The sequence below is a fragment of the Ambystoma mexicanum genome, chromosome 6q, assembly GCF_040938575.1.
Source record: "Ambystoma mexicanum isolate Mex_15411 chromosome 6q, UKY_AmexF1_1, whole genome shotgun sequence".
Classification (NCBI taxonomy): Eukaryota; Metazoa; Chordata; class Amphibia; order Caudata; family Ambystomatidae; genus Ambystoma; species Ambystoma mexicanum.
Window position 1 is genome coordinate 906,760,817 of NC_090937.1, and position 27,309 is coordinate 906,788,125.

The 27,309-nt window shown below is 45.9% G+C and overlaps 1 protein-coding gene across 2 annotated transcripts in view; it reads left to right on the forward strand.

Moving 5' to 3' along the window:
• The window catches only part of GALNT7 (polypeptide N-acetylgalactosaminyltransferase 7), an 800,303-nt gene that overhangs the window by 137,701 nt on the left and 635,293 nt on the right, over positions 1-27,309 (forward strand). For both annotated transcript variants that reach the window (XM_069631418.1, XM_069631417.1), the window contains exon 2: positions 16,172-16,641. In XM_069631418.1, coding sequence (XP_069487519.1) covers positions 16,172-16,641 — 470 coding nt within the window. The remainder of the gene's footprint in view (positions 1-16,171; positions 16,642-27,309) is intronic.

Here is a 27,309-nt window from a genome sequence, read left to right on the forward strand (position 1 = left end):
TAAGAGCACCTAGGAGGAGGGCAACGATGGATAGGGTGATGTAGAGACTTGGTATAAACCACCTCTAGTGTTACTAACACACAGGAAGATAGTAAGACTGTTTGCAAGCACCGTAGGTAGTGCAACTATTGATAGGCATGGGGTAAAGAGAAGGCACCATTGCCCAGTTATAGCATCTTGTGCTATGTTAAGGCCACCTCACAGAAGTGAGTGGGAGGAGCTAGTGCAGAGTCTTGTAGGCTGCAGACCAATAATGTAAAAACCAGTGGGGCAAAATGTCAAGCACTGGAGAGCCCCTCCGCTCCAAAACGGATAGTTCTATAGAGGAAAATGTGGGTGACTTTGAAGACGTGTCCATATAAGAGTGGTCGTCAGTATGTAGCTTCCCAGCTGAGAATACAGCCATAAGTCTGCAGTCATTGGGTACCGGCAAGCCTAGGAATTCCTGGTATGTGTTGGAAATTGAGCCCCTCTTAAGTGGCATCTTGGCTCTTCTGGGAATATTCTTCATATATACTATCCCTTGCCAATCACTGCCCAAAGCTGCAGTTGCCTAGACAGGTGGAAATAGGGAGAAGCCAGATAGTTAAGCAGCTCAGTTCACTGGACACCCTACTCTTTGATCAAGACTGAACAGATTCTCTCTCGGTCTGTTGTGGGAGTATGCTGGAAATCGGCCGAGAAGCAGGTAGTATTCAGGGCCGAAGTGGACCAAATGGGATTGACGCACAAAGCAGCCTGCTCAGAAACGAACTCACTGGCAGGAGAAATTGTGACCTGAGCAGGTCAAACCCTTCATAAACTCTTCACAAACCCAAGCACGGTTGAATTAGACACCTGCTAAAGCACAAATTCATTTGTTTTAAAATGGACCCCAAACAGGAACGTTCCACCGCAGTAGGAGAGGTACTATGTTATTTGGAATTTTAAACGTGCTGAACTGCAGTTGGTGTGGCCTCGAAGTGCAGACGCAGTCTGGAGTTGACACCGAATTACACAATCAAAGCGCTCATTACATATTATGGATGGGGAGTCACAAATTAGCCCGACCCATACAAGCAAACTTGTGGCACTGCACATAAGAATAATGCGTGTGGTTCGGTCCTTTGGTGTGTGGTTTGTTCCTTTGCATTGGGCTTGCTAGCTCAATGCAACTGATTGCAGCTCTGGACTAGCAGAATAGGGAAATGTATTTTAGTCCATTGAAAAAGCTTCTGAATAGCTTTTTCCTAGGGGCTGCAAACCAGAGCCAGGGGAGCCAGCACACTTCTGTGTAGTTGGCGCAGGGCAAGGGAAGAGTGAAGTTTAAATGTGCTCTCTCCATGCAAACACCCACAGCCCAAATGCAATATTTGCCTCCATCCAAGCAGCAGAAGCGAACCTCTGTAGCGTTTGAAGGAGCTATGATCTGTCTTTGAGAACAATTGGGAGATCTATTGCAATGCTACAAAGAGGATGCCTGTCAAATTCTACCTACTAGTGCTACTTGCTGAAGGGAAGGGGAATGGGAGAGTGGCATAGGAAAACCTAGAGAGAAATTGGGGATGGAGGAACATACTGTTACATTTATTTTATTTATTTTTTTACATTTGTAGAGCGCACTACAGCGCGAAGGCATTGAGGCGCTTTTTACAAGAAAGTGTACGTAGGCAAGAATACAAATTAGGACATGCGGTTACTTAGTTACAACATAAGGTGGTAGGTTAGAGTACAGTTGGGCAAACATGGTTGGTTTCAGTAGAGTACAGAGTAAGAGCTAGGACTAACATTTCAAACAAATAGCCTGGCTTTGATGACTTTGCGGAACGCTAGGTGGGAGTTGATAACCCTAATGTGTGTGGGTAGTGCGTTCCAGTGGGTGGCCGCGATAGCTGGGAAGCTGGAGCCCCCTGCACGCACTCTGCATGTTTTGGGCTTGGTGATCATGTTGGTGTAGGTTAGCCTTGATGGCCTGGTGGATGTGGGCACGGCTATGCGCTGGGCGAGGTAGGGGGGTGCCAGATCATGGAGGCATTTGTGAGTGATGGAGAGGATTTTGAAGATGATTCTCTGTTTAACGGGAAGCCAGTGCACCTCTCTTCCCAGGTCAGATATGTGATCCTTTTTAGGAAATCCTGTGGCAGCCCTAAGGGCGTTGTTCTGGACAAGTTGAAGTTTGGCAATGTTTTTGCTGGATGTACCTCCGAGGAGAGCATTACAGTAGTCCAGTCTTGAGCCGATAGTAGCCCTCGCGATGGTAAGGCAGTTCTGTGCGGTTAAGAAGGGTCTTACTGCATTGAGCAGTTTTGAGTAGTATGCCGATGAAGAAGCAATGGCGTTGACCTGCCTGTTCATGGTGAGGTTAGAGTCTGGGTAGACTCCCAGGGTTTTAACTGTATTGGGGCACAGCGATGGGTATATTATCAATGGTGAAGGAGCAACACTTCTTGTTGAGGTTACCCAGGATGGTTGGTGACCCAATGAGTAAAAGCTCGGTTTTGTCACTGTTGAGGCACAGCCAATTTTCTGCCATCCAAGCTTGGATGGTGAAGTAGATGGAATTAAGGGTGAACCTGTCTGCCTCATAGTCACCTGAGAGAGGGATGAGCACCTGGGTGTCATCAGCGTAGTTGGTATATGAGATGCCCAAGGTGTCAAGAAGGTTAAAAAGGGGCCTAGTAAATAGGTTGTAGGAGGCACCCCACATTTGATGTGGCTAGGAGAGGCACACGCTGAGTCGGAAAAGACTTTCATGGCCCTTTCCTGTAGAAATGAGGTAATCCACGCACACGCATTAGGGGAGAAGTTGGCTGCAATGGAGAGGTGATGGCAGAGAGTATTGTGGTCCACAAGGTCAAACGTGGCCTATAGGTCAAGGAGTAGAAGGAGCGCTGGTTTGCCGGCGTCTCTGATGTCGTCCATTTGACTTTTTAGGTCGAGGAGGGCCGTTTCGGTCCCATGTTGTGGCCTGAAACCAGACTGCCGAAGGCCCAGAAAGCTGTTGTCCTCAAGGAATTTTTGGACTTGCAGGTAGGCTGCTTTGTCCAGAATTTTGAGCAGGAAGGGGACGGTGGTAATCGCCCTGTAGTTTCCCGGTGCTGAAGGGTCAAGGGATGGCTTTTTGAGAAGTGGTCGAACTCAGGCCTCTTTAAGGTCAGATAGGACATGGCCAGATTGGAAGGAGGCATTGATAAATGCTGTCAAAAAGGGGGCAAGGGGGCCACAGTCTTTAATGAGCTGAGCAGGGCAAGCGTCGCCCTTGCAGTTGGACGGTTTGATGGTTTTTAGGAGGGAGATGACTTCGGATTCACTCATGTCCTTGAAGTTGTTTACTTGTGTAGCGCCTCTGAAAACAAACCACCATGACCATGAATAAGGGAACAGAAAAGATTAAATTATTATGGTATTTGTATATTGGTATGCTCTCGAATCATTGTGGGCTATCTGGCAATTTGATAGACCGTAGTCTCAAAATTACATGATAAGACTGTGCTGCATAATTTCTGTCCTGTCATGAATGTTCGTATTATTGTGTTTTTGTGCGCCCTGATGCCTGTGCGTTTTCAGCGTGATATAAATGAATAAATAACTACATTGCAAAAAAAAAAAAAAAACGCTTTTGCGGAGATAATTGGTACTCTTAGATCATGTGTAATGAATCAGGTGTAAGACTTGGACAACGAGGCATTATGATGATTGCTAGGAAGGGTTGGAGAAAGACCTATCTTGCCCTATCACTACGAGGGGCTTCCCTGCCTCAACGAAACTATAGGATGTCGGTGTCGGAATGTCCAAAAAAAGAGTTCACCGCCCTGTGTCCAAAATCCTACCCTGACCCTTACAAGCGAAACTCAAAGAAATGTCTAAAGGGATAAAGTCTTTCAGCTTGTCATCTGTAACTTTTCCAATGTTCCAACACAAAGCACCAAAAAAAGAGTACAAACAAACAAATGGTCAAAAGTTCCATAAGGTTTCACAATCCTCAGGAGGGGGGCTTCCCTTCCCCTGAGTTTATCAGCTTCTTCCAAGCTTAAAGTCACAGTTCTTTTCCCAGCATATGTCAATAGCCAATTCAGCAGATATCGCTCCCTTCCCCTGGAATTTAACAAACTCACTGGGTTCTCTTCTACTCCGTGCTTTCCACACTTTATTCACCTTTCCAGCCTAGAGGTATGATTCCCTTCAGTTTCTGACTTCCCATAGGCTTGACTGGTATACCCTCCTGACCAAACTTTTCAATGTTCGCTGTATTTGGGTGTGTCCCTGGGGTTTAATTCTGCACCTCTGACCCAAAACCATAATGATTATGATAAACTATTGCCTGGTGGCCGAGTAATCTTGCAATATAAGCCATATCTGGGTTTTGTTATGGTGGCCGATAGCTCACATAATTAATAAAGCAACATCTGACTTATAGCCTACACATATTAACACTGCAAGCCCAGCCAGCCATGGACATGCTATGTTTTTTCTACCTAGACTGCTTGTCTCCATGCAGCCAGCAGGACAATAGGCTAAGGGAGCTGCCTGCCTAGTCTATTGCTCCCCCAGTCGGGTGAAGCAGAATGCTGATTGTTGGAGAAATGAAGAGCAGAGGAGATAGAAAAGGAGACGTGGGAGTATGATCCCAACAGCCATACAAATGGAAAGAGCCAGTACTTGCTAGAAAACAAAATCTTTTCTCAGTTCTGATAGTAGTCTTTTACCAGTTTAGTATATCATCCCCAGGCGATATATATCCTTGCCACCTGCATATGGAATGCTGCCGAATGGCTCTCTAAAGTTAAAAAGAACTGAATAGAATTGCAGCATACTGCTCTTACCTCCCACATCTTCACTTAATGTTTACATATTTCTGGTTTAAGAGTGTTACAGACAAATTGGGCAAGTAGCTCATGATTTGAAGGTATTTAAAGAAATATGTTGCGGGACATAACATTTGTTTCTGGTCTACTGGAACATGCAGATTATCTGACTTCACAAGAATAGAGTTGTGGATGATGACTAGTAGATCGAAGAAACCCATCATTCTAGTTAAATTTTGAAGTTTCGGAATTGCAAAGCATTTCTTGATTCATGATTGGATTTGTTGGTATATAAGCACGGCCCGAATATGGCCCTTCACTGTATCATTGATAAATTCATGTCTGTGCTTCAAGAGACTCTCCATACTCTTAGGAATTACCATATATATGATGGGCTGTGTTGATCCTGCTTGTTAAAACATGGATACTAGGGTGCACGTATATGAAAAATGTCCACAAGTTGAACTGCGGCAATTCAGCGTGTTATTCAAGCTACGCCTGTATAATTGTGTGTTGGTGGCAAATTGAGTGATAAAGCAGCTAGTGGGGATTACAAAGGTTTTTTTGTAAACCCCTGGTACACGTCAGTTACTAGCAATGAGTCTTTAGCCCTTTAACTGTGCCAGTCCTTAAAACTGTGTTTGTGTAACTATTGGCGGACGGAGTGTCCTGTTAGTAGTACCAGCCGGCCAATTGGTACTTAACAAATTTCATCTTGCTTTGGTTTTGGTATTTACCTTCATATTAGTTGTAAGATAAACATGAACTCTTCTGTACAGGTACATTGTAGTCATCAGATATATGTAAATACCTCTGTACAGGTGCAGACGACACATATTTTATGCTTCAACACTTTTTCAAGGTTGTTGTTTAGATGACCTAACTGATATACGTTCCTATTTTTGTTTTTATGCTTATGACTAAATGGTCCGTTATACAATTATACAAGTCTTTTGGTTTCTATGAAGAATGCAGAGCGTCATTTATTCGTAGCACCAAGAAATGTCGTCTATCTCCTTGGGAAGGTGGTACCTTTAGTAATATGCTAAAGTTAAAAGCCGTCAGTGAGGAGATTCCCCAAGATTATCTCTGCAAGGTTTTCCTCCATGAAGTAGCAATATGGCATCATATATCTCTGTATAGTAGAAGCAGCTCCACACCTGGTCCACTCTGTAAATGGCGCACATGGTACCCCAGGTATACCTCTGAATATCTAGTAAGGATAAACCTCCATCCTTTGGAGCCTGCAGACTCTGGCAGATTTTGATTGTAATCCTATGTGAAGACTGAGATTAAGTTATTTCTTTTCTGCAGTTGTGTAACAGTAAATTATATAGCTGGGGCTTACATTAAATATAAGTATAAGTATTGGTACCAAAATCATTTTGACTAAGTTAGTACACCCACACATTGAAATAGGCAGCAGGTTTGTCCATTGGTTAACACGGTTTTAGCCCTTGCCCCCTTTTTAATTCGTATGATGTTAATATCACCAATTTTCTCCAGGTCCATGCCGATATCGACCCCTAAGAACGGTGTTCTGACTCCTGTGCTGTTGCTCATAATTAACCAAGTTCACCCCATAATTACTGTTTTACTTGTGTTTAGTTTAAGACAGGAGGCATTACTGGATTTAGAGGCAGTCTCAATTATTGCCCGCACGGCCTGAATTGGATCTGCAGTAATGGCTGCTGCATCATCTGCTCATAATTTTATTTCAACCCCATTAATAGGTATAAATGGGATATTAGCAATATTAATTCAATTTCATGGACTAAAGTTTCCAGGTACAAAGAGAATAAAAGAAGGGATAGTGAACACTGGTTGGGTGCCCCACTGATAGTTTAAGTATCTTGATTATTGCCAAGAGATCCCACTCTGGCACTGAGATTACTGTAAAAGGGATTGGGAATTCCTTCTCCAGTAGACCTCCACTCGACAAACCCACGAATCACACAGGTTATGGAGTGCTCAAAACTCAAGTCCGCCGAGTACGTTGACAAACAGTGTAGAGCTGTGGAAGATTGCATAACCTGGCTATTCTGAGCCTTCAAGCCCCCACTGACGGATCATGCTCTATCGTCGTTGAAGATGGCAATGCCGGAACGCCCTCAAGGGAAAGGTCTACACAAGCGAAGCCCATTCTGTTATTGTAGACATTTCGAAAAACACGGCTATCCTAATAATACTTCAGGGGTCAATTCAGGTTGCAAACACTCCGACAAGAATGTATCAACACTTACTAACCACATTTGGATGCTGTGAGAGGTTGCAAAACCCGACCACCCTGAAAAAGCGGCTCATCACTGCCAAATGACTCTCTGGTTTTACATCAGTTTTCACAAACCGAGCGCCATGAAAGAAGAGAGTCCCTGTTAAATGCACTTCTGCCGCTGCCTCTCTGCATTGGGCTGAAGTCCAACAGGGCAAACATTGTACGTAAGCTACAATAACGTCTGAGGAAGGAAAGGGGGTCATACTTGGCTATGTAATTTGATCCTGGCAGCGATAGAAGTGAGCGGGACCGGTCGGGAGTGGAGCTTCGCTACCTTTTATTTTGATCTGTTTTCCATTCCTCTACTTTTAACGATCATATTCGTCATTCTATATAGAGGATTTGTCCATTCGTGTCCCTGTGCCAGTGTAAAGTTGTAATAGGAGCCTTAGTCACTAGTCACTTAGACTATTGCAATGCCCTGGCTGCAACACCTTGTCACATGTTACACTATGCTTCCGCCTACCCTCTCCCCTGCCGAGACTACAGTTCCACTACTACCACTGTCCTGAAACTAATATTCTGCCCACTGAGGGTAAGACTCGACTCCCGCAACCTAGATAAAACTGGTGCTGTGGCAATTCCATTTGATTTACAGGAGAGGAGATCGCCTTGCTGCAGACAAGTTCCATGAATTATAAACGTCTCTTAAGTTCAAGGGTGTTTAAGTCATGCGTTCATTTTAGTCGAGCGATGTTCCTATTGTAAAGTACGTAGTTAGTTAAAAACAAGTGTAGACTTATACATTGGGAACACACCCAGGTTGTCTTCCAGTTCGTTTTTAATGCTGTATATGTGCTGCTGCCGCTTGCTCCATGCTGTTCATTTTAGTAAAACTGTGATGAAGTGCTAATGCCTGTGGTGGCTGTTAGAATTTAAGATTAATAGTACATATTCATTTAGCATAAGTACCACTCAACACTAGTCCTCTCGCTCTGTTGCTGTCCCTCCCGCTCCTCCTATCCATTTCAGCTCCTCTTCTACCCTCCACACCTTTGCTTGTAATTCCCTCGGCGCGTCCCCCATGTGCAGCTCTCTGTTGCCTTCTAGCTAGGGTTGAGGGGCTCTTTAAATCACACACAGCTATCCCATTCAAAGAGCAGGCATATCATGTTGAGCAGTACAGTTCTGTTGGTACTGTGCAATAACGCATGTATTCTCATTGTGCCAATCTTTTTCAAACATTTTCTGCAAGGGGCGCTCAAGAGCCAGTGACCAAGATTGCCAGCGCTTTCGGAGCTCTGGTGGTGATCGTGAGGAGGAGGGGTCCATGCCAGCTACAGCCCACAGTAAAGCTTGTAAATAAATTGCCTGGCTGCGGGAGGCTACGCTCACAATTGCGCTGTAAAAATTGGGCCGGAGCCTTGCTGTGGCACCAGTCGACGATTCAGAGAAGGAATGCTCCCTCCTGAGACTGGGTCAACCCAGCGGGTGCTCTGGGAGCGCAGCGCCGTCAGCTGGCTCGTTGGTGAAAGGCTGCGGCAGTGAGTTCAGCGGCCCCTCGGGGCTAGAAGCGGGAGCCTAGCTGGAGTTAGCGGGACGCCTACAGTGGATGCAGGGGCGGGAAGCCCCGGAGTGTTAGGCTGCTGGATCGGAGGCTGCTGGTGGGGGCTGGTCTTAGAGCCCGCAACCCCCTCTGCTGGAGCCACGGCGGGCAGGAGTGTGGCCGCGCTGGTCGCACAGCGGGGTGTTCCCTGTGTGCCTGCTGTTCCCTGTGAGAGGCGGGTGGTCCCTGGTACTAGATAGGGGAGCCACGGAGGAGAAGTTCTCCCTTTGGGACCCGCTGTGGGGGCAGCTGCTAATACCAGTAGGCAGTGGTTTATGGAGGCAGGAACGCAGACCTAGGAAGGCAGGAAAGTGGGAGGAGCACCAACACTGCAGACAGTGGGGAAGGGACATACTGAGCCCTCGTGGATGTGCCATGTGCAGCTGAGGAGGGCTGCCTAACTCTTTGGTGGGCCTACTTGCTGTGATCGAGGCCCCCCTGCAGTGGTCTGGACTTCTGGCTCCCAGAGGCAATGGGATCCTGGATGGATTGGTGAATAATTGCACGGCAGTGATTGGGGAGGATGCAGGCAACTGAGGCTCTGGAGAAGAAGGGTCTCAATGAGGGGGAGCCTATCCCGGACAACCTACGTGGGGCCTTCTTCAGGCTGGCAACTGGATGGTAAAAGGCAATAAGAGGCAGGGCTGCCTGCAGTTTACACAGGAGGGGCTGCCACTACACAAGGTAACTATGGTTTCGTCTGGATCAGTTGGAGGAAGGGCGGAGGGACCGCATGGCTTGAACGAGAGTGCTTTGGAAGGTACAGGGGGCCAACCCTCTGAGTTGAGCCTAGTGTTGGCTGAAATGAAGAACGGTTTTGCGGTAGTCAATACAAACTGTATGGGATGGAGTACAAAATGGATCAGATGCAGGAGCATATCGAGAAAGGGAGCAGCTGACTGAGTGAACCCGAGCACAGGCTAGGCGTGCTGGAGGTCACCAGTGGGGAAGTGACTGCGGCTGTCTGAGGATTGCAGAAAGAGGTAAAAGAAATAAGAGAGGAGAATGAGGATTTGGAGGCGCGTTCCAGGCGAAACAACGGCAGAGTGATGGGGATGCCTGAGTCAATACCTACATGCAATATGCAGCAATGTATGGAGACCTTTTTCAAGGAGGTCTTGCAGGATCCCCTCCTTTCAACCCAATTCATTGTTGAGAGGGCGCACAGGATCTCAGGAGAGTCACCCAGACCATGGCAAGGTCCGCGCCCAGTTATTATTAAGCTGTTGAACTATCGAGACAGAGACACCATTTTGAGGAGAGCACACAAACTGGGGGGAGCTACATTATTTTATTTTAAAATGTTTTTATTGGCATTTGTATATGAACAGTAATGCATATATCAATTGCTCCTTTTTCCACAGTACATGTTATGCACATACATATAATACATATATGCCTTTTAAGAACAACTTAACACAATAATAAACACAAACTTTCTTCGCTTAGTAGGCAGATATGTAGTTTAGCCTCGTTTTGTTCACTGCAGATGGACAGATGGGCCATGCGAGATACCTATTGTTGTTTATCGGGGCACTATGCTAGAAGCTGGGCCATTGGCATGTTAACTGCTTTTAACCTTGGATTCCTGTCAATCTACTAGTAGCAGTTTTCTGTTCATGGGGGTTTGTCATCCGAGGGGTGGGACATATCCCAAACCAGCGTTTTCCAAGCTTCATAGGTGACCCTTACACTTGCCTCTAATCTAGTAACCACCCTGCACACTCTGGTCTTTGCTTAAGCCCAGTGTTCGAAGTCCCTGCGCCATCATTGCAGGCCCCCAACCGATTTCCAAGCCATAGCTATGCATCTCTTGGCTAGGATGCACGCCATGTCCATGAATTTCACCACGTGTTTGGACTTGCTATCTCTAGGCTATGCCCCCAGCAAACATATTCTCGGATTCCAGTCATATCACGTAATCCCCGCTCTTCTACAGTCCTGTTATATTCGCGCCCAGAACCCTTGTATGTGCACAAACCCCCTTAACATGTGTATTCGGTCCGCTTCTGTAGTGCCGCACCAGGGGCAAATTGGCTGTGTTGCTGTTGAATTGAGCTACCCTATGTGGTGTCATGTAGGTGCAATATAGTACATTCAGTTGGATTAGTCCAAAGTGAGCGTTCCTGGACACATTCCAGGGGTATGACAGTATTTGTTCCCATTTCCTTTATTCTATGTCACCTCCTAAGTCCGCCTCCCACTGTTTTTTCAGCATTATGCTCTTAGTGTTGGGCCATCACCTATGTTGTGCATCAGGGCCAGAAGGGGGTCAATTTCCAGTTCTTCAGACCATTTCTCCCACTTCCCTTTCGGCACCCTCTTGACTTTCTGGTACCATAGAAATTGCCCTTTGGGCAGCCCCTCCTGCTCAAGCAGAGACCCAAACTCCCTGAACACTCCTTCCGCAAACGTGTCACCCCAGGTATATACACTCCATCTTTCCCAGTGTTTCACTACCGCCAAATCCTCTCCAACTCTGCAAATGTTCGCTGCTTTCGGTGTCTCAGGTGAGTAAGGGCGCTCCACTTTCAGCAGCGCCAAAGTCGTGCACCAAACCTGACGCTCTTGTAACACGATCATGGGCGTGCCACCCAGACAACCCAGAGGCAACCACGGTATTTCCTTCAGCCGTGTAGCAGCACTGACTCCGAGGTAGCCTTATCTGAAAGCCACCTAGCTACATAGCTAAGTTGTGCTGCCAAATAGTATTTTTCCAAGTCTGGCAACTGCGTTCCCCCTTCTTATAGGATAGGCAAAGTGTTGCAAGTTTATGTCAAGCCGTGCCCCATAGGAATTCACGGTCCAGCACCTCTAATAAGTGAAAAAAAGGGGCCTTGATATAGTAATGGACATTGTACAAAAAATACACGAATCTCGGTAAGATTATCATTTTGGTTATAGCAATCCTGCCCATCAAAGATAACGGTAGTTTGGACCAGAAAACTGGGGGAACTACATTATAAGGATGCTAGGGTGTCATCAGGACTTCACCCTGTTGGTGCAAAGGTCTAGGATGTCTTTCCTGACGGCGAAGCGTCTGCTGCGAGAAAATGAGATTCAATACGCAATGCTGTACCCCTCCAAGTTACGAGTGGTTCACAATAATAAGACGTTTTTTTACAACCTCTGCCAAAGTGATCTCTTTTGCGGCATCCCTGCCCTCAACCTCGGTGGTGGTTAAATTGCCTGACAACTAAATCACTGTAGAAATGTTTATGTTGGATTTGCCAAGGAGGTGGGGCGGTTAGCTTTGAAGTGATGTGGCGAGCCGAAGGCAGCCGTTAGATAATGTAATGGAATGGGCTAACTGCTATATATCCTTTTACGACGGGCCTTCTCCTCCCAGGGAGGAGCTTGTGAGGGTGGGTCGGATGTGGTCTCTGTGTCCGGTGCCCAAATGAGGAAAGTTTAATGGGTGGATGTGGGAAGGGTGGGAGTATTTAACTGCATGTTGTGGTCTGGCAGTGGGGGCGGGGTGAGGTGTCCTCGGACAGGGGGGAGGTGGTTGGGGATCGGGGTTAGACTGTTGGGAAGGGAGGGGGTGTTAGAGGGTTGTTTGAAAAATGGTTCCTGTGTTTTGCAAAGACTGCATTGAGTGCACAAGGAGACAATGTATAGGTGCCCCATCAGAGACATGTATTTGGAATATCGGGAGGGAGGCTGAAGGGGCCCCCGGCTTTGAGCGGGGTCCCAGTGTAGGTTTGAGTTCAGGAGCGCTTTGGCTGTGGAGGAGCACTGACCATCGGAGTATAAGGGGAAATGTCTAGGGATCAGGCTACAAGGAGCTGTGTATCCAATCAGTGCTCTCTCCTTAGTTGGAACGTGAGGGGCCCTGTGACCAATTTCTCAGGGAATTGAAATAAATCAATAATGCTTACTCTGGTATGGAGTCCGAACGGGTCTCGGATAAGATGCGACAAGTTGACAGGGTCATGGGACCAGGGTGAGATTGGACTGCCGCATCTTTAATGATACTACTTAGCTGCACAGGTGTCGTTTTCAAGTTACTGGATGAGGGACTCCCAGCAGTTCCCACACGTCCGGGCTAGAAAGGAGGCCAGCTTCTCCATAGTCTTTACAGAGCTCCCTAATGTCATAAAAGATTCATGATAAATTCCCATACGATCCAGCATCTTGTACAGTTCATGCATGGAGAAGGCTGTGCTCGAGGCTGGCAGTGGCATTTCCCTTTACTCTGGAGCTCGAGGTCTGGGGGGTCCGAGCCAACATGTGACGACAGGCTTCGGTCAGAATGGTCTCAGTATGGAATACAAACACTGTCAGATTTCTATCCTGAAGGGATATTCGTTTCATGGGAGCAAGTTAAGGACAAATTGGGGGGCAGAGGGAGGTCAGATAGAATGAAATGGGATGCGGCTCTGGGGGGTGACTGTCTGATGCAGAATGGAAACACATGTGTTTATACACTAGAAAAGGGGCAATTAGCTCCCGATTTATGCTTATACAGTTTAAAATTCTGCATTAGGCGTATTTGACCCCAGCTGTTCAGAGGAAGTTTGATAAGTCATGTGACGGGAGGTGCCCTAGATGTCAATGCGAGGATGGCGATTTTATACATGTCCTAGTCTTTCTGGAGACAGATCACAGAAGTAACGGGAGCAATGCTTGGGTGCACAGTACCATTGAATGTTGTTTGCTGCTTGTTCGGATGGTTGCCACGTGTCTCAAAGAGTGGGAGGAAACTGCTATCTATCTGTATGATATTGGCATAACGATGTATATTGATGTTCTGGTCACATCCAGTGGCACCAACACTATTGAAATGGTTAAAAAGACCTTGCCTGATGCTGTGGGGTTGAACAAGATTGTTGTAGGTTGCAGCCTTTAAGCTCTAGGCCTGCGGACTTTTGGGAACCAGTGCGTTCAATGCTGATGTCAAACGGAGACCAGTGGACAAGATTTTGGGAACAGGACGGGGAAGATGTGTGATGCGATCTTCGCTACGGGATTGTGAAATGTTGGGGAAACTCTCAAAGACGACTTGGTCTCCTTGATGATGTACCACTGTAAGGGGATAGATGTAAGATGCTAAATGGGGCGCATGGTGCGTCACTTTGCACAGTTACATTGAATGCACTCAGCAAATACGGTGGTAAATATGAACCTTGTTAAATAAAATATTTTTAAAAAATGTTTTTGAAAAATTCCATAACAGATCACAATGTCTTGCATTATGCCAACAGCAAACAATTTCTGCATGCAAGTTTAGGATTGGTTCCAATACTGCACACGTTGTTTCCATTAGCTACCCAAGGACTTGAATTCATAATAATTCCAAATGAAACATTTTAGAATAACACGGATGACATTTAAGTGCTTGGAAGTTATTACATGTCTTGTGAATTTAAGAACCAACACAGGACTGCCAGCCTCCTACAAGGTTCAGCACTTTCAAAATTAACGTCCTCACTCTATCTCTCTGACTTTCTCAGCCTGAAAATCACAATCTACCTCTTAATCTCTCTCTCTCTCTCTCTCTCTCTCTCTCTCTCTCTCTCTCTCTCTCTCTCTCTCTCTCTCTCCTCTCTCGTCATCTCTCTCTCTCTCTCTCTCTCTCTCTCTCTCTCTCTCTCTCTCTCCTCTCTCTCTCTCTCTCTCTCTCTCTCTCTCTCTCTCTCCTCTCTCTCTCTCTCTCTCTCTCTCTCTCTCTCTCTCTCTCTCTCTCTCTCTCTCTCTCTCTCTCTCTCTCTCTCTCTCTCTCTCTCTCTCTCTCTCTCTCTCTCTCTCTCTCTCTCTCTCTCTCCTTTTCCCCCCCCCCGTTTTGTTTCCCTCCCATGCTCCACAAAGATAGTTATATTAGCTCCATGCAATAAAATCTTACCACAATAAACCTGTTACAGCATACTTAATGCGGCTTAGTTAAGAATGCACGTGTTAATTTGAGAGATGTTCCCTTTCATTTAAGGTAGATGAGCATCACCGTGCTAATACAGGGGTATTTATAGCCACAGACCTGACTACATTAACAGCGCATTTAACATGTTTAAATGTCCACGAAGCAGAGTGGACAATGACAGAGTAAAAGAGGTGATCTCTCTTTTACTCTTTAATTTTTTCACTCCGCCTTGTGGCTTTGCAGGCAGTGTTTATAATGGATTCCTATGAATCCGCTGGCTCAGTAGGAATCCATTAATTGTATGAGTGCATGAAAATCTCATGCAGGTGTAGGACAGGGCACACCCACGAGATGGAGGAGGAATACAGATGGAGATCTCATCTCTGCTCTGTGTACCTACATCTCGTCAGTGCACCAAAATGTTGCAGAACATTAAGCTGGTCAAGTGGCACAGCGAGTACAGAGCTCCCTTGACATCCCTGCAGAGCCTCCTCACTCAGGTTCGAATCCCAGTGGGGCCAAACTCAGCCTTTCATCCTTCCGAGGTCCGATAAATGAGCACCACACACCCGTGGGTAATAATAAGCAGCGCTCAGATACCAGAGGGTTCATAGCGCTATATAAATGCCAAATTATTATTATTGTAAACGCATTACTCCTCGATTTCACACCTCCATTGAAGGCTCTGCCCCATGAAAATGACACAAAGGTAGCACGTTCACACTAATTCCATGTTCCCATCACACCAGAAAAGAAAGCCAAGTAGCTCTTCATCAAAAGGACCTTTCCCAAATGGCGAAAATTCTTTGGTCATTGACTTTGCTTTCTGAAATGTTCTGGACCGCAAGTTCTCCCAAATTTACCATTCCTGAACGCTCTGAAAATCTAGTTTAGAAAAGCATCCCCTGCAGCCAACCCCAACCAGAGTCAGGAAATCCTTTTTTTGGGGGTGGGGGTGATTCAGGAATTCCTAATCGACTGTCAGATGCCACCACAGGTCCCGGTCCTAAGTCTGTCCTCTACCCTGTCCCTGACCAGTGCTGACTGACCTACAGGGAAATCTGAAGATTTCCCAGTTGGCCTCTGCACCTGGGCCTCTTTTGTGTAGATACCATGATTTCCTGTTCCCTCTCCCCCCTCCCCCCTCCCCCACGCACCTTCCCCTTTTTATTCCGTCTCTCCTCACCCCCCACAACAAATGCTATATGTCACTATTTTGTAATGTTTAAATTGTTTTTAATCTCTATATAGGGGCAAATGTTCTTAAAAAATAAACATTTGGACTACTTATTCGAATGTTCGTGTTGGAGAACCCCGAACACGATTTAGAGAGGTTAGGCTTGCTCTCATGGTGTATTATGGGACCACTTTGAAAAACATTTGGAGTGCCACTTTTGGTTCACAGCCCGCCCACCCATGCCCTACAATACTCAATGAAACCGCAGCTACCGGCTGATTTCTTTTTTCGAAAAGTCCCAAATTGTTGGGGATTAGGTCCACTTTTGTGGGTCTCGGGAACTACCTTGTTTCCACATCCGATCCTGAAAAAAGTACATTAATTTATACATTCAACACTGGAGTACAAAGGGCTATCGAGAATATGAAACTGAAACTGTGTATTTTGATATGCTATCTTTTGGTATTGTATATATCTACCTGGTCTTTGATCACTAAAAACGTGTAACATGGTGCCTTTTTTCTAACAGGAAGAGCCAGCTGCCAGAAATCCTGTGCCAGATGAAGGAGATAACATTCCTGCAGGCAAGAAAAATAAATTCCAACCTGTGGTGCCCTGGCCTCACGTCGAAGGTGTGGAAATCAATCTTGAGGATATTCGAAGGAAGAATAAAGCAAAAGATGAACTCGAGGCTCCAGGCGACAGAGCCAATCGAGCCAATCAGCAAAATATCATGCAACGCCAGTACCTCACGTTCAAACCCCAAACGCACGTCTATCGTGATCCGGAGTTGCGCGTGGGTGTATTGGGCAACTTGGAACCAAAGGAGCCTGAGCCTCTAGGAGTTGAGGGTGGCGCAGGTGAACAAGCTGTGAAGTTTGTTTTAGGGCCAGAGTACAAAGATGATATACAAAACAGCATCAAAGAGTTTGGTTTTAACATGGTGGCAAGTGATATGATCTCACTGGACCGAACCATTAGTGACATACGACAAACTGAGTAAGTAGTAAAATTAATGTCAGAAGCACCAATGTAGATGCATTGTATCTCAATCTTTAATCTAGAACCCTATTTAATATCCCACGTGGGCATTTGTGTTTATGATGTGTTATATATTTATAAATAACAGCTCATTAACATGGGTATTAATTGTAAAGGTGTCATATGCAGAAATGCACTGTATAGCAATTTGTTTGCGAGTACATAAATACCGGTATTTGTATGTAATTGTGCAGTGCTGGTGTGGGCTGGGTCTGTCGACCACATAACCCCTATAGGCCTGTAGAGGCTTCCAGCCTGTTTAGCTGCACCACTTGCGAGCAGTAACGGATTAATGAAAACGCAGCCAGTAGTGAAAAATCATTACTGTACCTTTAAGAAAATGGTTGTACCACTGAGCAGGTGGAGGCTGCAGGGGAACATAGTGTCCATAAGTCATAATCAGTGGGGAATGAGATGGACCTCCCTTTTCCCTAGCACAAGAACAAAATACACAGAGGAGAAAATACAGTGGTGGCCTGCGTGGGGGCGAGATAAAGCCACCGCGTTCTGTGAAACGTGAGGGCCTGGCATGGGGTACAGCTCCAGGGAAAAGGAGTCTAGGTAGCGTGCAGGAGACGCCAGTGTCGCAGGAGCTGCCAAGCAGTTTACTTCATTCATTTTTATTTATGCATTTGTAGAGCGCCTTAAGGCAGTGGGTAAACAGGCGTTGTAAACAAGAACATAAAAGTCAAGAAGTGAACAAGGACAACAGCCCCACAAAAGACAGGAGTAAAAACAGACAAATGAAATAATACAGGATAAAAACATTAATAAGCAGCTAGAACGCCTAGCAGATGAGCGGCAATTAGATAAGTATACAACTTCAATAAAACCTCAATGCCTTCCCACTGAATAAAACTATGTTAAAATCACAGCTTTAGGTAAAATAAAACGTTTTTAGCGTGTTCTTAAACCACTCGATCGAAACCTCAGATCGTAGATAAAGAGGCAGTCGATTCCAAAGATCTTGGGCAAGATAGTCAAAAGAGCGTTTACCCACTCTATCCAGTTTGACACGTGGCATGGAGAGCAGATTATTATTATTGCTTGATCTTAGTACACGATTGTACCTTTTTAACACTCAATCTTCGCTTCAGGTAAGTGGGATTATTGCCAAAGAGGCCTTTATGCGTAATTGTCAACTGCCTAAATTTCAGGCTTTCCCTGACCGGAAGCCAATGCAGAGATCTCCTAGCCGCTGTAACGTGTTCTCTGCGCTTGAGGCCCACAACTTTCCTCACTGCCTAATTCTGGACAACTTGGAGTCTTGACAAATTACAATCCGAGATACCAACCAACAGACTCCCACAGTAGTCTATCCTGGCTCCTATAATAGCCCCAGCTAATGTGGCACCATTATCTCCTGAGATAAAGGGCAGAATCTTGCCTAGCAATCTTAATTAGTAGGCCGATGAGTAGGCAACAAAGTTGACATGAAGGGTCTTAACCTTGGGAAGCACCTCTATTGCGCAGCCTGCTATTATAAACTTCTTATGAGGCAGAAAGTGTATCCAATCTCTGCTTAGTTCTAACCAGGAACAGCTCTGTCTTTGATTCATTGAGGGCCAAGCCGTAATGGGCAACCCATCTTTGGATAAGATCAGAAACCGAGTTGATCCTGGCTGTGTCTTTGACATAATTACCCGACAACTTAGTTTGCGCTCCCTTCCTGAAGCTGGGCCCAGGCATGTGTTTTTGAAGTTAATTTTCAATGTATTAAACGTGTGTCACCTATGGTGGAACCTATGACCTCACACTAGTGGGACATGAGCTCTAGAGAGAGCACCTTTAAAAACAAAAATAAAGTAGCACGAGAAAAATAACATGGAACTGAAAATCACAGTAGCAAGTTCATACAATACCATGGGTAATCACATGTCCACTTATCTGCTGTGATATACAGCAAAAGAAGAGAAATGGCAGCTGATTACTGGGGCTTTTATGGCCTGAGACACATGGTGGTTGGTTTTTCTGGTAATCATGGGCTATGTTGACTGGTAGCCTCCATTGCAAGTTTCCCTTTGAAACCTGTTAATGCTATACATACAAAACTGTTCTTTAAAGTGTATTTTCCTTTGCTGCTGGAAGAGTAGGTAAAGCAGATAATGCATAATAGGAAGACTCTGGTCTTGCAATAGAACTGCATTCATGGGAGTCTGATTAGAAGGTGTGACTCTTTCCAGGCCAAAGCACTTTGCCTAATGGCCATGCATGGTATAAAATGGAAGCACTCCCGCCAAATGGCAGAGTTCAATACAATAGACATTAATACCCTTCAAACACATTCTCATTTTAGTACAGTATGTATATTTCTTACGCTTCCTCAATTTCAGAGTGGCATAAACACTTGCCTAGTCGTGGAATTGGCAAAGCAGCTTTTGGCCTCATGAAGTACTGTTTTCAGCACATCCATCTCTGATCTGCTGCTTATGCTAGGAGGATATTTCTCCATCATGCTCGGATCAGAAGATGCTCTTTTCAGATGCATTGTTTTGTATACTGGCATATATTGTGAGCAAAGGCAACATGGAAATGCGTTGGAAAATGCTCCTGTGCACTGTTTGTGACCAAGCATTTTTGGGATTTTTGTATTTGTTATTCTACAAAACGGATTATAAACGGTTCCTTTTACCCAATTTTTACTAGAAATTATGCTGTGGAATGCACAATAATTTGAACCCATTATTTTGATAAACAACTCCTTGGCGGGGAAGAACGTCCTTTGCCCCTTAGTTGGTTGAGGCTCTCTCACCATGCTTGGCCTCTCGCGCACATTCACGGGTAAGGTTAATGCCGTCCAATTAAAAACAAAAAAAAACAAAAAAATCACCAGCTGCCACTGGCAAGACGGAAAGGGAAATAAAAAGAAAGAAGCAACTTTGGCAAAAATATAATTCAAAATATACTTATGAATGTCAGTTTCAGAAAGTTAAAAAAAAATGTTTCCTACCGTCAAGCTTATTATATATAGACCGATTCTAACAGCGCCCCTTTCCTCTCTCATTGCTGTAGAAAGTGTTGCCATTGGTAAATATTATGTTGGCTATTTTGTTGTGTATTTCAGTGTATGTTCGTCCCACTACCACAGGTACCCGTTTCTGTTTTAAAGTCTCGCATGAATAGGGTCAGCGGTTCCGTTAGAACAAAGCCATTTATGATTGAAGTAATGCCTGATTTATTTTTTTTATACCTGGAGTTAGTTTTCCATAGTTCCCTTTGTTCATGGCCTAGCTTACTAAATGTTTGTGTGCAAATGTTCGAATATTGCCTCATGTTGCTTATCTGCCATTCATTTCAAAGCTCTGCAAGGTCTTTTCTGAAGAGTTATGAGATCTTGTAGCCAGCTATGGAGTGCTGCATTTCATCATTCCACCAGTGTGTTTGTAGCCACAGAACCTGTTTTGTAATGGACTTGTTTCCTTGTAATCCCTTCCCTTAAGAAATATTCGAACAACAGCTTAAAACTAATGCTTAGAAAAAAAACACAAGACCCATGAAATGTTTCAGAATGCTGGTTTTGTCTTATGTGGATTTGAAGCATTAGGGCGCAGTCTGGAGCTGCATTGCTAAAGCGCTGTGTGCTGCCCTGCACTGAACAGGCCCAGTTGCCATCATGTGAACCTTTCAAAGGTCCACTGGCCATGTCATGCCATGGTACAAGTGCACTCCTTTTGTGAGGAACCAACATAGCTCAATCAAGTCAACGCTCGAAAAGGTTAATTTTGCGTGTGGGCAGAGTGTAGGTGAGGCATAGTAGTGAACTGGGATGCCACCAGTGGCCCTGGCAGTGTGATTTAGCAGTGTGATTTAGCACCCTTGGTTGGGTGTTGTGTAAATCGCAAAGTGCCGCCATACGGTCATTTCTAAGTGATTCTCTGCCTTCCGATGGGGTCAATGCAAGTTTCATGTTGATCAGTCGCTGTGATTATCGATTAAATATTAGGTCATCAAAAATGTTACGAAACAGAGTGACAACAATAGTGTTCTCTGGTTGGTGGGCCGTAGCCCTGCAGCGAGGTTGGGGCAATCTATGTCTGGTCTACTTTGTGTGGTCTGCTGCCTGCAAAGAGCTGCGTGGTCATCACACAAAGGATGGTTGCCAGTGCAAGCAGAGGGATAGAATACTGGACCTTCTCCTAACATCACCAGTTTACGTGGGAAACAAGGGACTCTGGTGGACTGTGCAGGGCCTAGGACAGAGCAAAGTAAATACCAACCTACTTAAACCCTCCCGCCCGAATGGTTTTACATGTAGGAATGCTATGTGGGACTAAGGGCAGTCTTCGGGGAGTAATGATGCACCATAATCCCACCCAGGCGGTGTTCCTCATCGGTGAGAAGCCCACTTCCACCAGGTGTGGCCATTTGGGATACTGTGGTTCCTGACTGACCCCCTCCACACCTCCTCGTTCCCCTTACCGCCTCCTCACCAGCCGCCTCCCACATCCTCCTTCCCGCCCATTCGTACTGTGACTGGTGCCAGATTCTTGGAAGTAGCCTTCTTCACTGGGACTCCCAGGGCAGCCGGCGAAAGACCCAAGGCAAAGGACAGCTCTCTAGGACGGCTCCCACCCCCTGTTGGCCCTGTTCGCTCAGGGTGCCTCAGCCTGGCCTTAAAACGGTCTGCAGCAACCTTAAGGTAAGGGTGACAACATTTGTCACTAATATGTAGCGTTTATTACATAAAGACGTTGGGTGTTTGAAGCTCAGTGCGTGTTTATACCCACTGTGATGTAGTTGGGTGGAGGTCGGGAGGATAGCCACTGATCTGAACTTAGGCACACATCGAGTACATAGCCACTGATTGAAATGAGTGCTTATTTAGAGCACAGGCACTATGCTTGTTGCTCTCCAAAGATAGCCAATGTATTGCACGAGGGTAGCCAATGTGATACACCTAGATACATTCTGAAGGTAGCCAATATATTGCACTTACAAGAATTTGAGTATAGCCAATGTACTGCAAATAGATGAATTGTGAAGTTAGGCAATATATTGCACTCAGGGTAGCCAATGTATTGCACTTTGAATAACTTGAAATTAGCCAATGTACTTACCTCACCCTGCCCTGCTCCCCCCTTCTAGCCAAATTTTGAGTGCAGCCACTGAATTGCATTTCGCAGAATTTGTAGGTAGCCGATGTATCGCACTTAGTTCAATTTTTTTAGGGTAACCAATGAATTACTTTTAGCCGAATTGTGATACAACCGACCTCTACCTCTAACCCTATTAATATTTTTATAATATCCTGCTCACTCACACTTAAACACGGAACAAACATACCCATACTTCAAATGGATTGTGTCCTCCCACGTATTCCTCATCTTGTGATAAATCGTTATCTCCAGCTTCGCTGCTTCGGAAAAAAAAATTCTCGGCCGAGGGTGCTGTGCTCGAGGTCGTGGCGCCGATTGTCCCTCGACGTACTCTGTACTCTGTCGATGTCACCGATGGTATAAGTAGCTCGAGCCGCGCCCGTTGCTTCAGTTCCGTTTTTCCGATCGCTTTCCTATCGAGAACGGCGCGCTTCTATTTTCTGTGAAGAAAATGTCATCATCTTCGATACCCAGAACTGGATTTAAAAAGTGTGCAGATTGTGGGTCTAAGATGTTGATTACCGATCCCCACCGGATTTGTCTCTGTCTCAGTTCCAGTCACCGAACCAACGACTGCGGCTCCTGCCAATCGATGACCGAAAAAGTTCTTCGTGAGAGGAGAGATAAACTGTCGGTGGGGAGGGAGGCCTCAAAAAAGGTTTAGTCAAAAAAACATAAGAAAGCGACCGATTATAAGGGATCGGATCGCCATAGGCACTCGAAGAGATCTCGATCTAGAAGTAGATCAGACATTCTTCGTCGTCATCGAAAAAAATGAAGAGGAGACATAGATCTCCCTCATCATCTTCTTCATCAGAGTCGACCGAAGAAATTCGTTGTCCGACTAAATCGGATTCTCCCAGTAAGTGGGAAGAATTCTGCAAAAAGATGATGGAGGTTTTCGAGAATGCGGCCTCGACCCCCTCGAAAGAACCTCGAAAAAGCCATACCCCTAAGATTGCCCCATTGGACGACAAAGGGAAGTCCAAGGCTACTATGGCTAAGACCAGTAGCGTCGAGGAATACAAAAAACCGTGAGTCGACGTAAAACCGTCGAAGAAACCTCGAGAGTCGAGCACCTCTCCAGTGCCGGCCAAGAAACACAAATCGTCGAAGACTTCGACGACTTCGTCGACGCCCTCGACGTCGATAATTTTGACACCAAAACCACATGCGTCATCGACGCCATTATCAAAGTCATCTTCGAAAACTTCGAAGACTTCGAAGACACCCTCAAAAACTTCGAGGGATTTGCCATTTCCTTCGAAGCAGATGGAAGAGGAAGAAGGGAGATTCACTCCTTTGCCCAGATCAGACTTTTTCAAGTCTATGTCTGCAATTTATGAAGAGTCTGCTTCAGAAGAAGAAGACGAAGTTACTCCTTTGGGAGTTACTTATGGGACAAGACAAGTTCCTGAAGAACTTATTGACCAGGAATCCAGAATGAGAGACCTGAGTGATACTCTACATTCTGCCAGTGGAGTTGACACATCCCCAGAATTAGAGTTTGCCAAACCTGATCCTGCAGAGCATGCAGATGCTGGGTACAGGGGTCTTATGACCAGGGTAGTTGAATACATGGGTTGGGGTAATACTTCACCCATTTTTGAACAAAATGACATGACGGATATTATCGTCAAGGGACCTCAGAAGGTTCCTGTTCTCCCTTTTCACAGGGCCCTTCAAAGGACTGTGGAGAAAAACTGGGAGAAACCAGAAACCATTGCTGCTGCAGACAGCACTTTTCCAAGAAAATACAGACCAGCTGGATCGGATCCTGAATATTTGAATAAACATCCGACTCCAGAGAGTTTAGTCATTCAAGCAGCATCCACTTCAAAACAAACTGCTTATCCAACTATCCCTCCAGATAGAGAGGATAAAAAAATTGACGCCTGGGCACGTAAAGTTTTCACGTCAGGCAGTATGGCACTTAAGTCGGCAAATGTCACCTGTACCCTAGCCAGGTTTACCCATACCCTGTGGGACTGTATTTCGGTGGCGGCTGATCATATTCCGGAAGGCGAGGAAAGGGAAGGCTTCCTGAATATAGTCAAAGACGGGAAGGAGGCAATGGGGGAATGCCTCCCAGTCTGGACTGGATACTGCTGATAGTATCAGCAGATCCATGGCTGCAAGCGTTGTGCTACGCAGATTTGCGTGGTTGAGGAAGTCGGGATTTGCACCGGATGTGCAAGCTAGACTCCTCAACATGCCCTTTGATGGCTCAAGGCTCTTTGGCAGAAAGGCTGATGAAAGCCTTGAAAAACTTCAGACCTCGAAAGCGGCAGCTAAATCACTTAGCACCTCTTTGCGACAGCCTCTAAAACCCTATTCCGGCTCATCTTCCTGGAGGGGTCGTTCTTTTCGATACTGCTCCTCTTTTGGTAGAGGAAGAGGACAGGCCTCTCAAAGGGACAAAAGGAACTTCCCTCGTGGAACACGGGGAAGAGGTGCAAAATCAGCCTCAAGAGCGGCATTTGTACCCTCAGCCACTCCTGCAGCCGCCTCCAAATACCTCTGAGACCTTGTTACAAAAAACACCAGTGGGAAGCAGGATCTCTCAACATCTGAAGGAATGGCGGGGCATTACCTCAGATGCTTGGGCACTGGAAACAGTAGCCCAAGGTTACTGTCTCCCATTTCTAAAAAGGCCTCGGAATCATCCACCGGGAGCCAATTCTCTCAAAATTCCGGATCCGCTCCTGTTGCAGGAAATTTTAACCCTGCTAGAGAAAGGTGCCATAGAACTGGTACCTGTAGCGGAGAGGAACAGGGGTGGTACTCCCCATATTTTCTCATCCCAAAAAAGGACAGAGGACTGAGACCCATCTTGGACTTGAGAAACTTGAACAAGTTCCTCAGGAAGGACAAGTTCAAGATGGTGACTCTTTCTCAGATCCGTCAGGCTCTCCAACTCCAAGATTGGTTGGTATCATTGGACCTTCAGAATGCTTACTTTCATGTGCCAATCCATCCAAAGCACAGAAAGTACCTGAGGTACGCGATTGGCAATTCTCATCATCAGTTTCGAGTTCTGCCATTCGGGTTGACCTCCGCCCCAAGGGTTTTCACCAAACTGTTGGCGGTTGTGGCAGCAAGTCTCAGGAAAGGCGGTATTCACATATATCCCTACCTGGACGACTGGTTGATCAGAGCAAGTTCTCCAGAACAAGCTCAGGAACCTCTTTCGATCACCTGCCACTTCCTCCACAAACTGGGCTTCCCCCTCAATTTCAAGAAGTCCCACATGATACCATCCCAGAAACTCCAGTTTATCGGAGCAGTCTTGGACACTTCATCGGGAAAAGCCTCGCCTCCCGAAATGAGAGCTCTCCACATACAGCAGATGGTAACAAAATTCCAGAATGCCCAACGTCTACCGGCCTTCGATTTTCTCAGGTTGCTCGGCCTCATGGCATCCTGCATTTTTCTAGTACCAGAGGCCAGATTGAGAATGAGATCCCTTCAATGGGCACTCAGAACTCAGTGGTCCCAGTTCTCAGGGAATATGTCGGATCTTCTGCAAGTCCCGAGCGCAGTTTCTCAGGATCTTCTATGGTGGGCTTGCAACAACAACATTCTCAAGGGAGAGTCTTTTTGGCAACCATGGCCGGAGATAACGGTAGTGACGGACGCCTCACTCACGGGGTGGGGAGCACACACCAATGATCTGACAATCAGCGGTCGTTGGTCTCCATCGGAGTCCAAACTACACATCAACCTGTTAGAGCTGAGGGCAATCAGACTAGCTCTGAAGGCCTTTCTGCCCTCTGTACAGGGAAAGAATGTTCTGATAATGACGGACAACACAGTGGCCATGTACTATCTCAACAAGAGAGGAGTAGGGTCACTGCCACTGTGCAGAGAGGCAATGCAGCTCTGGTTCTGGGCAATACGAGAAGGAATCTCTCTGTCGGCAATTCACCTAGCCGGAGAGAAGAACACGGCGGCAGACGCTCTGAGCAGGCAGAGCACGGTCTCTCATGAGTGGGAACTGGCTCAGGAAGTCCTTCTGGAGATCTTCGCCCTTTGAGGAACCCCTCAAGTGGATCTGTTCGCCACTGCGATCAACCGGAAGTGCGATCAGTACTGCTCAAGGGAATTTCCTCAAAGAGGAGCTCTGGGGGACGCATTCGTAGTGGAGTGGAAGTTTCCACTGCTGTATGCTTTTCCCCTAGTCCCCGTGATCCCTCAAGTAATCAGGAGGTTGAGAAAGTTCGGGAAAACCATGATCCTAATTGCCCCGGATTGGGCCAGGAGGACGTGGTACCCGGACCTTCTAGATATGTCCATCTGCCCTCCAATACGTCTTCCGCAAAGAGAGGATCTTCTCTCGCAAGAGGAAGGTCGGGTTCTCCATCCAGAGGTCAAAACACTCAACCTTCACGCATAGTTTCTGAGAGGTTGAGATACAAGGATTGGGATCTTCCGGATGACGTAATGGAAATCTTGCTTTCGGCCAGAAGACCAGCAACAAAGTCTTTGTACCGATGTCGCTGGAATAGGTTTAGTAACTGGTGCAAAGACAAGGATGCGGACCCTTTTCAGTGTGGCACCCCAATGGTGCTTTCATTTCTGCTACATCTAGCTAATCTGGGGCTCCAGGTAGGAACAATAAAAGGATACCTTGCTGCACTGCCCATTTTCAAGCGCTCCTCGGAAGAGGTTTCATATTTCAAAATACAGTTAATAGTTCAATTCTTAAAGGGGCTCACTAATGTATACCCTCCAGTCCCTTTTCATGTACCAGCCTGGGACTTAAATTTAGTATTAAAATTCTTGACTTGCATACCCTTTGACCCTCTGCACTCATGTCCATTGAGGCTTTTGACTCTAAAAACTGTCCTACTTGTGGTCCTATCATCAGCCCGCAGGGTTAGCGAACTTAAGGCTCTCTCATGCAAACCACCATATACTATTTTTTATAAAGATAAGGTAGTCCTTAAAGTTAAACCTTCATTTTTGCCAAAAGTAGTCTCGGACTTCCATTTGTCACAAAAAATAGTACTTCCTACGTTTTATCCTCCTCCTCATCTGGGCAAAGAAGAGGAGAGATTACACAGATTAGATCCCAAGAGGGCTCTTAGTTTTTACATATCTAGGATGGCTAAATTGAGACAAGATGACCAACTGTTTGTGGGTTACACTGGTCAAAAATTAGGCTTATCTGTAACAAAACAGACCATTTCCCGCTGAATCATATTAGCCATAGTTGAATGCTACAGATTAGCGGGAAAAGAACCACCAGATGGGCTTCGTGCCCATTCTGCAAGGGGAATGGCTACTTCTGCGGCTCTAAAGAGGGGAGTCCCGGCAGCAGACATTTGTGCAGCTGCAACCTGGAAAACAATACATACCTTTGTTAAACATTATTGTTTGGACACTGCCTCCTCTAACAAGGGTTTATTTGCAAGGGCAGTTCTGCATTCTGTCCACGAAAACTGAAATGGTACTCCCACCTCCAAAAATTGATATGGGAGCCTATCACAAGATGAGGAATACGTGGGAGGACACAATCCATTCGAAG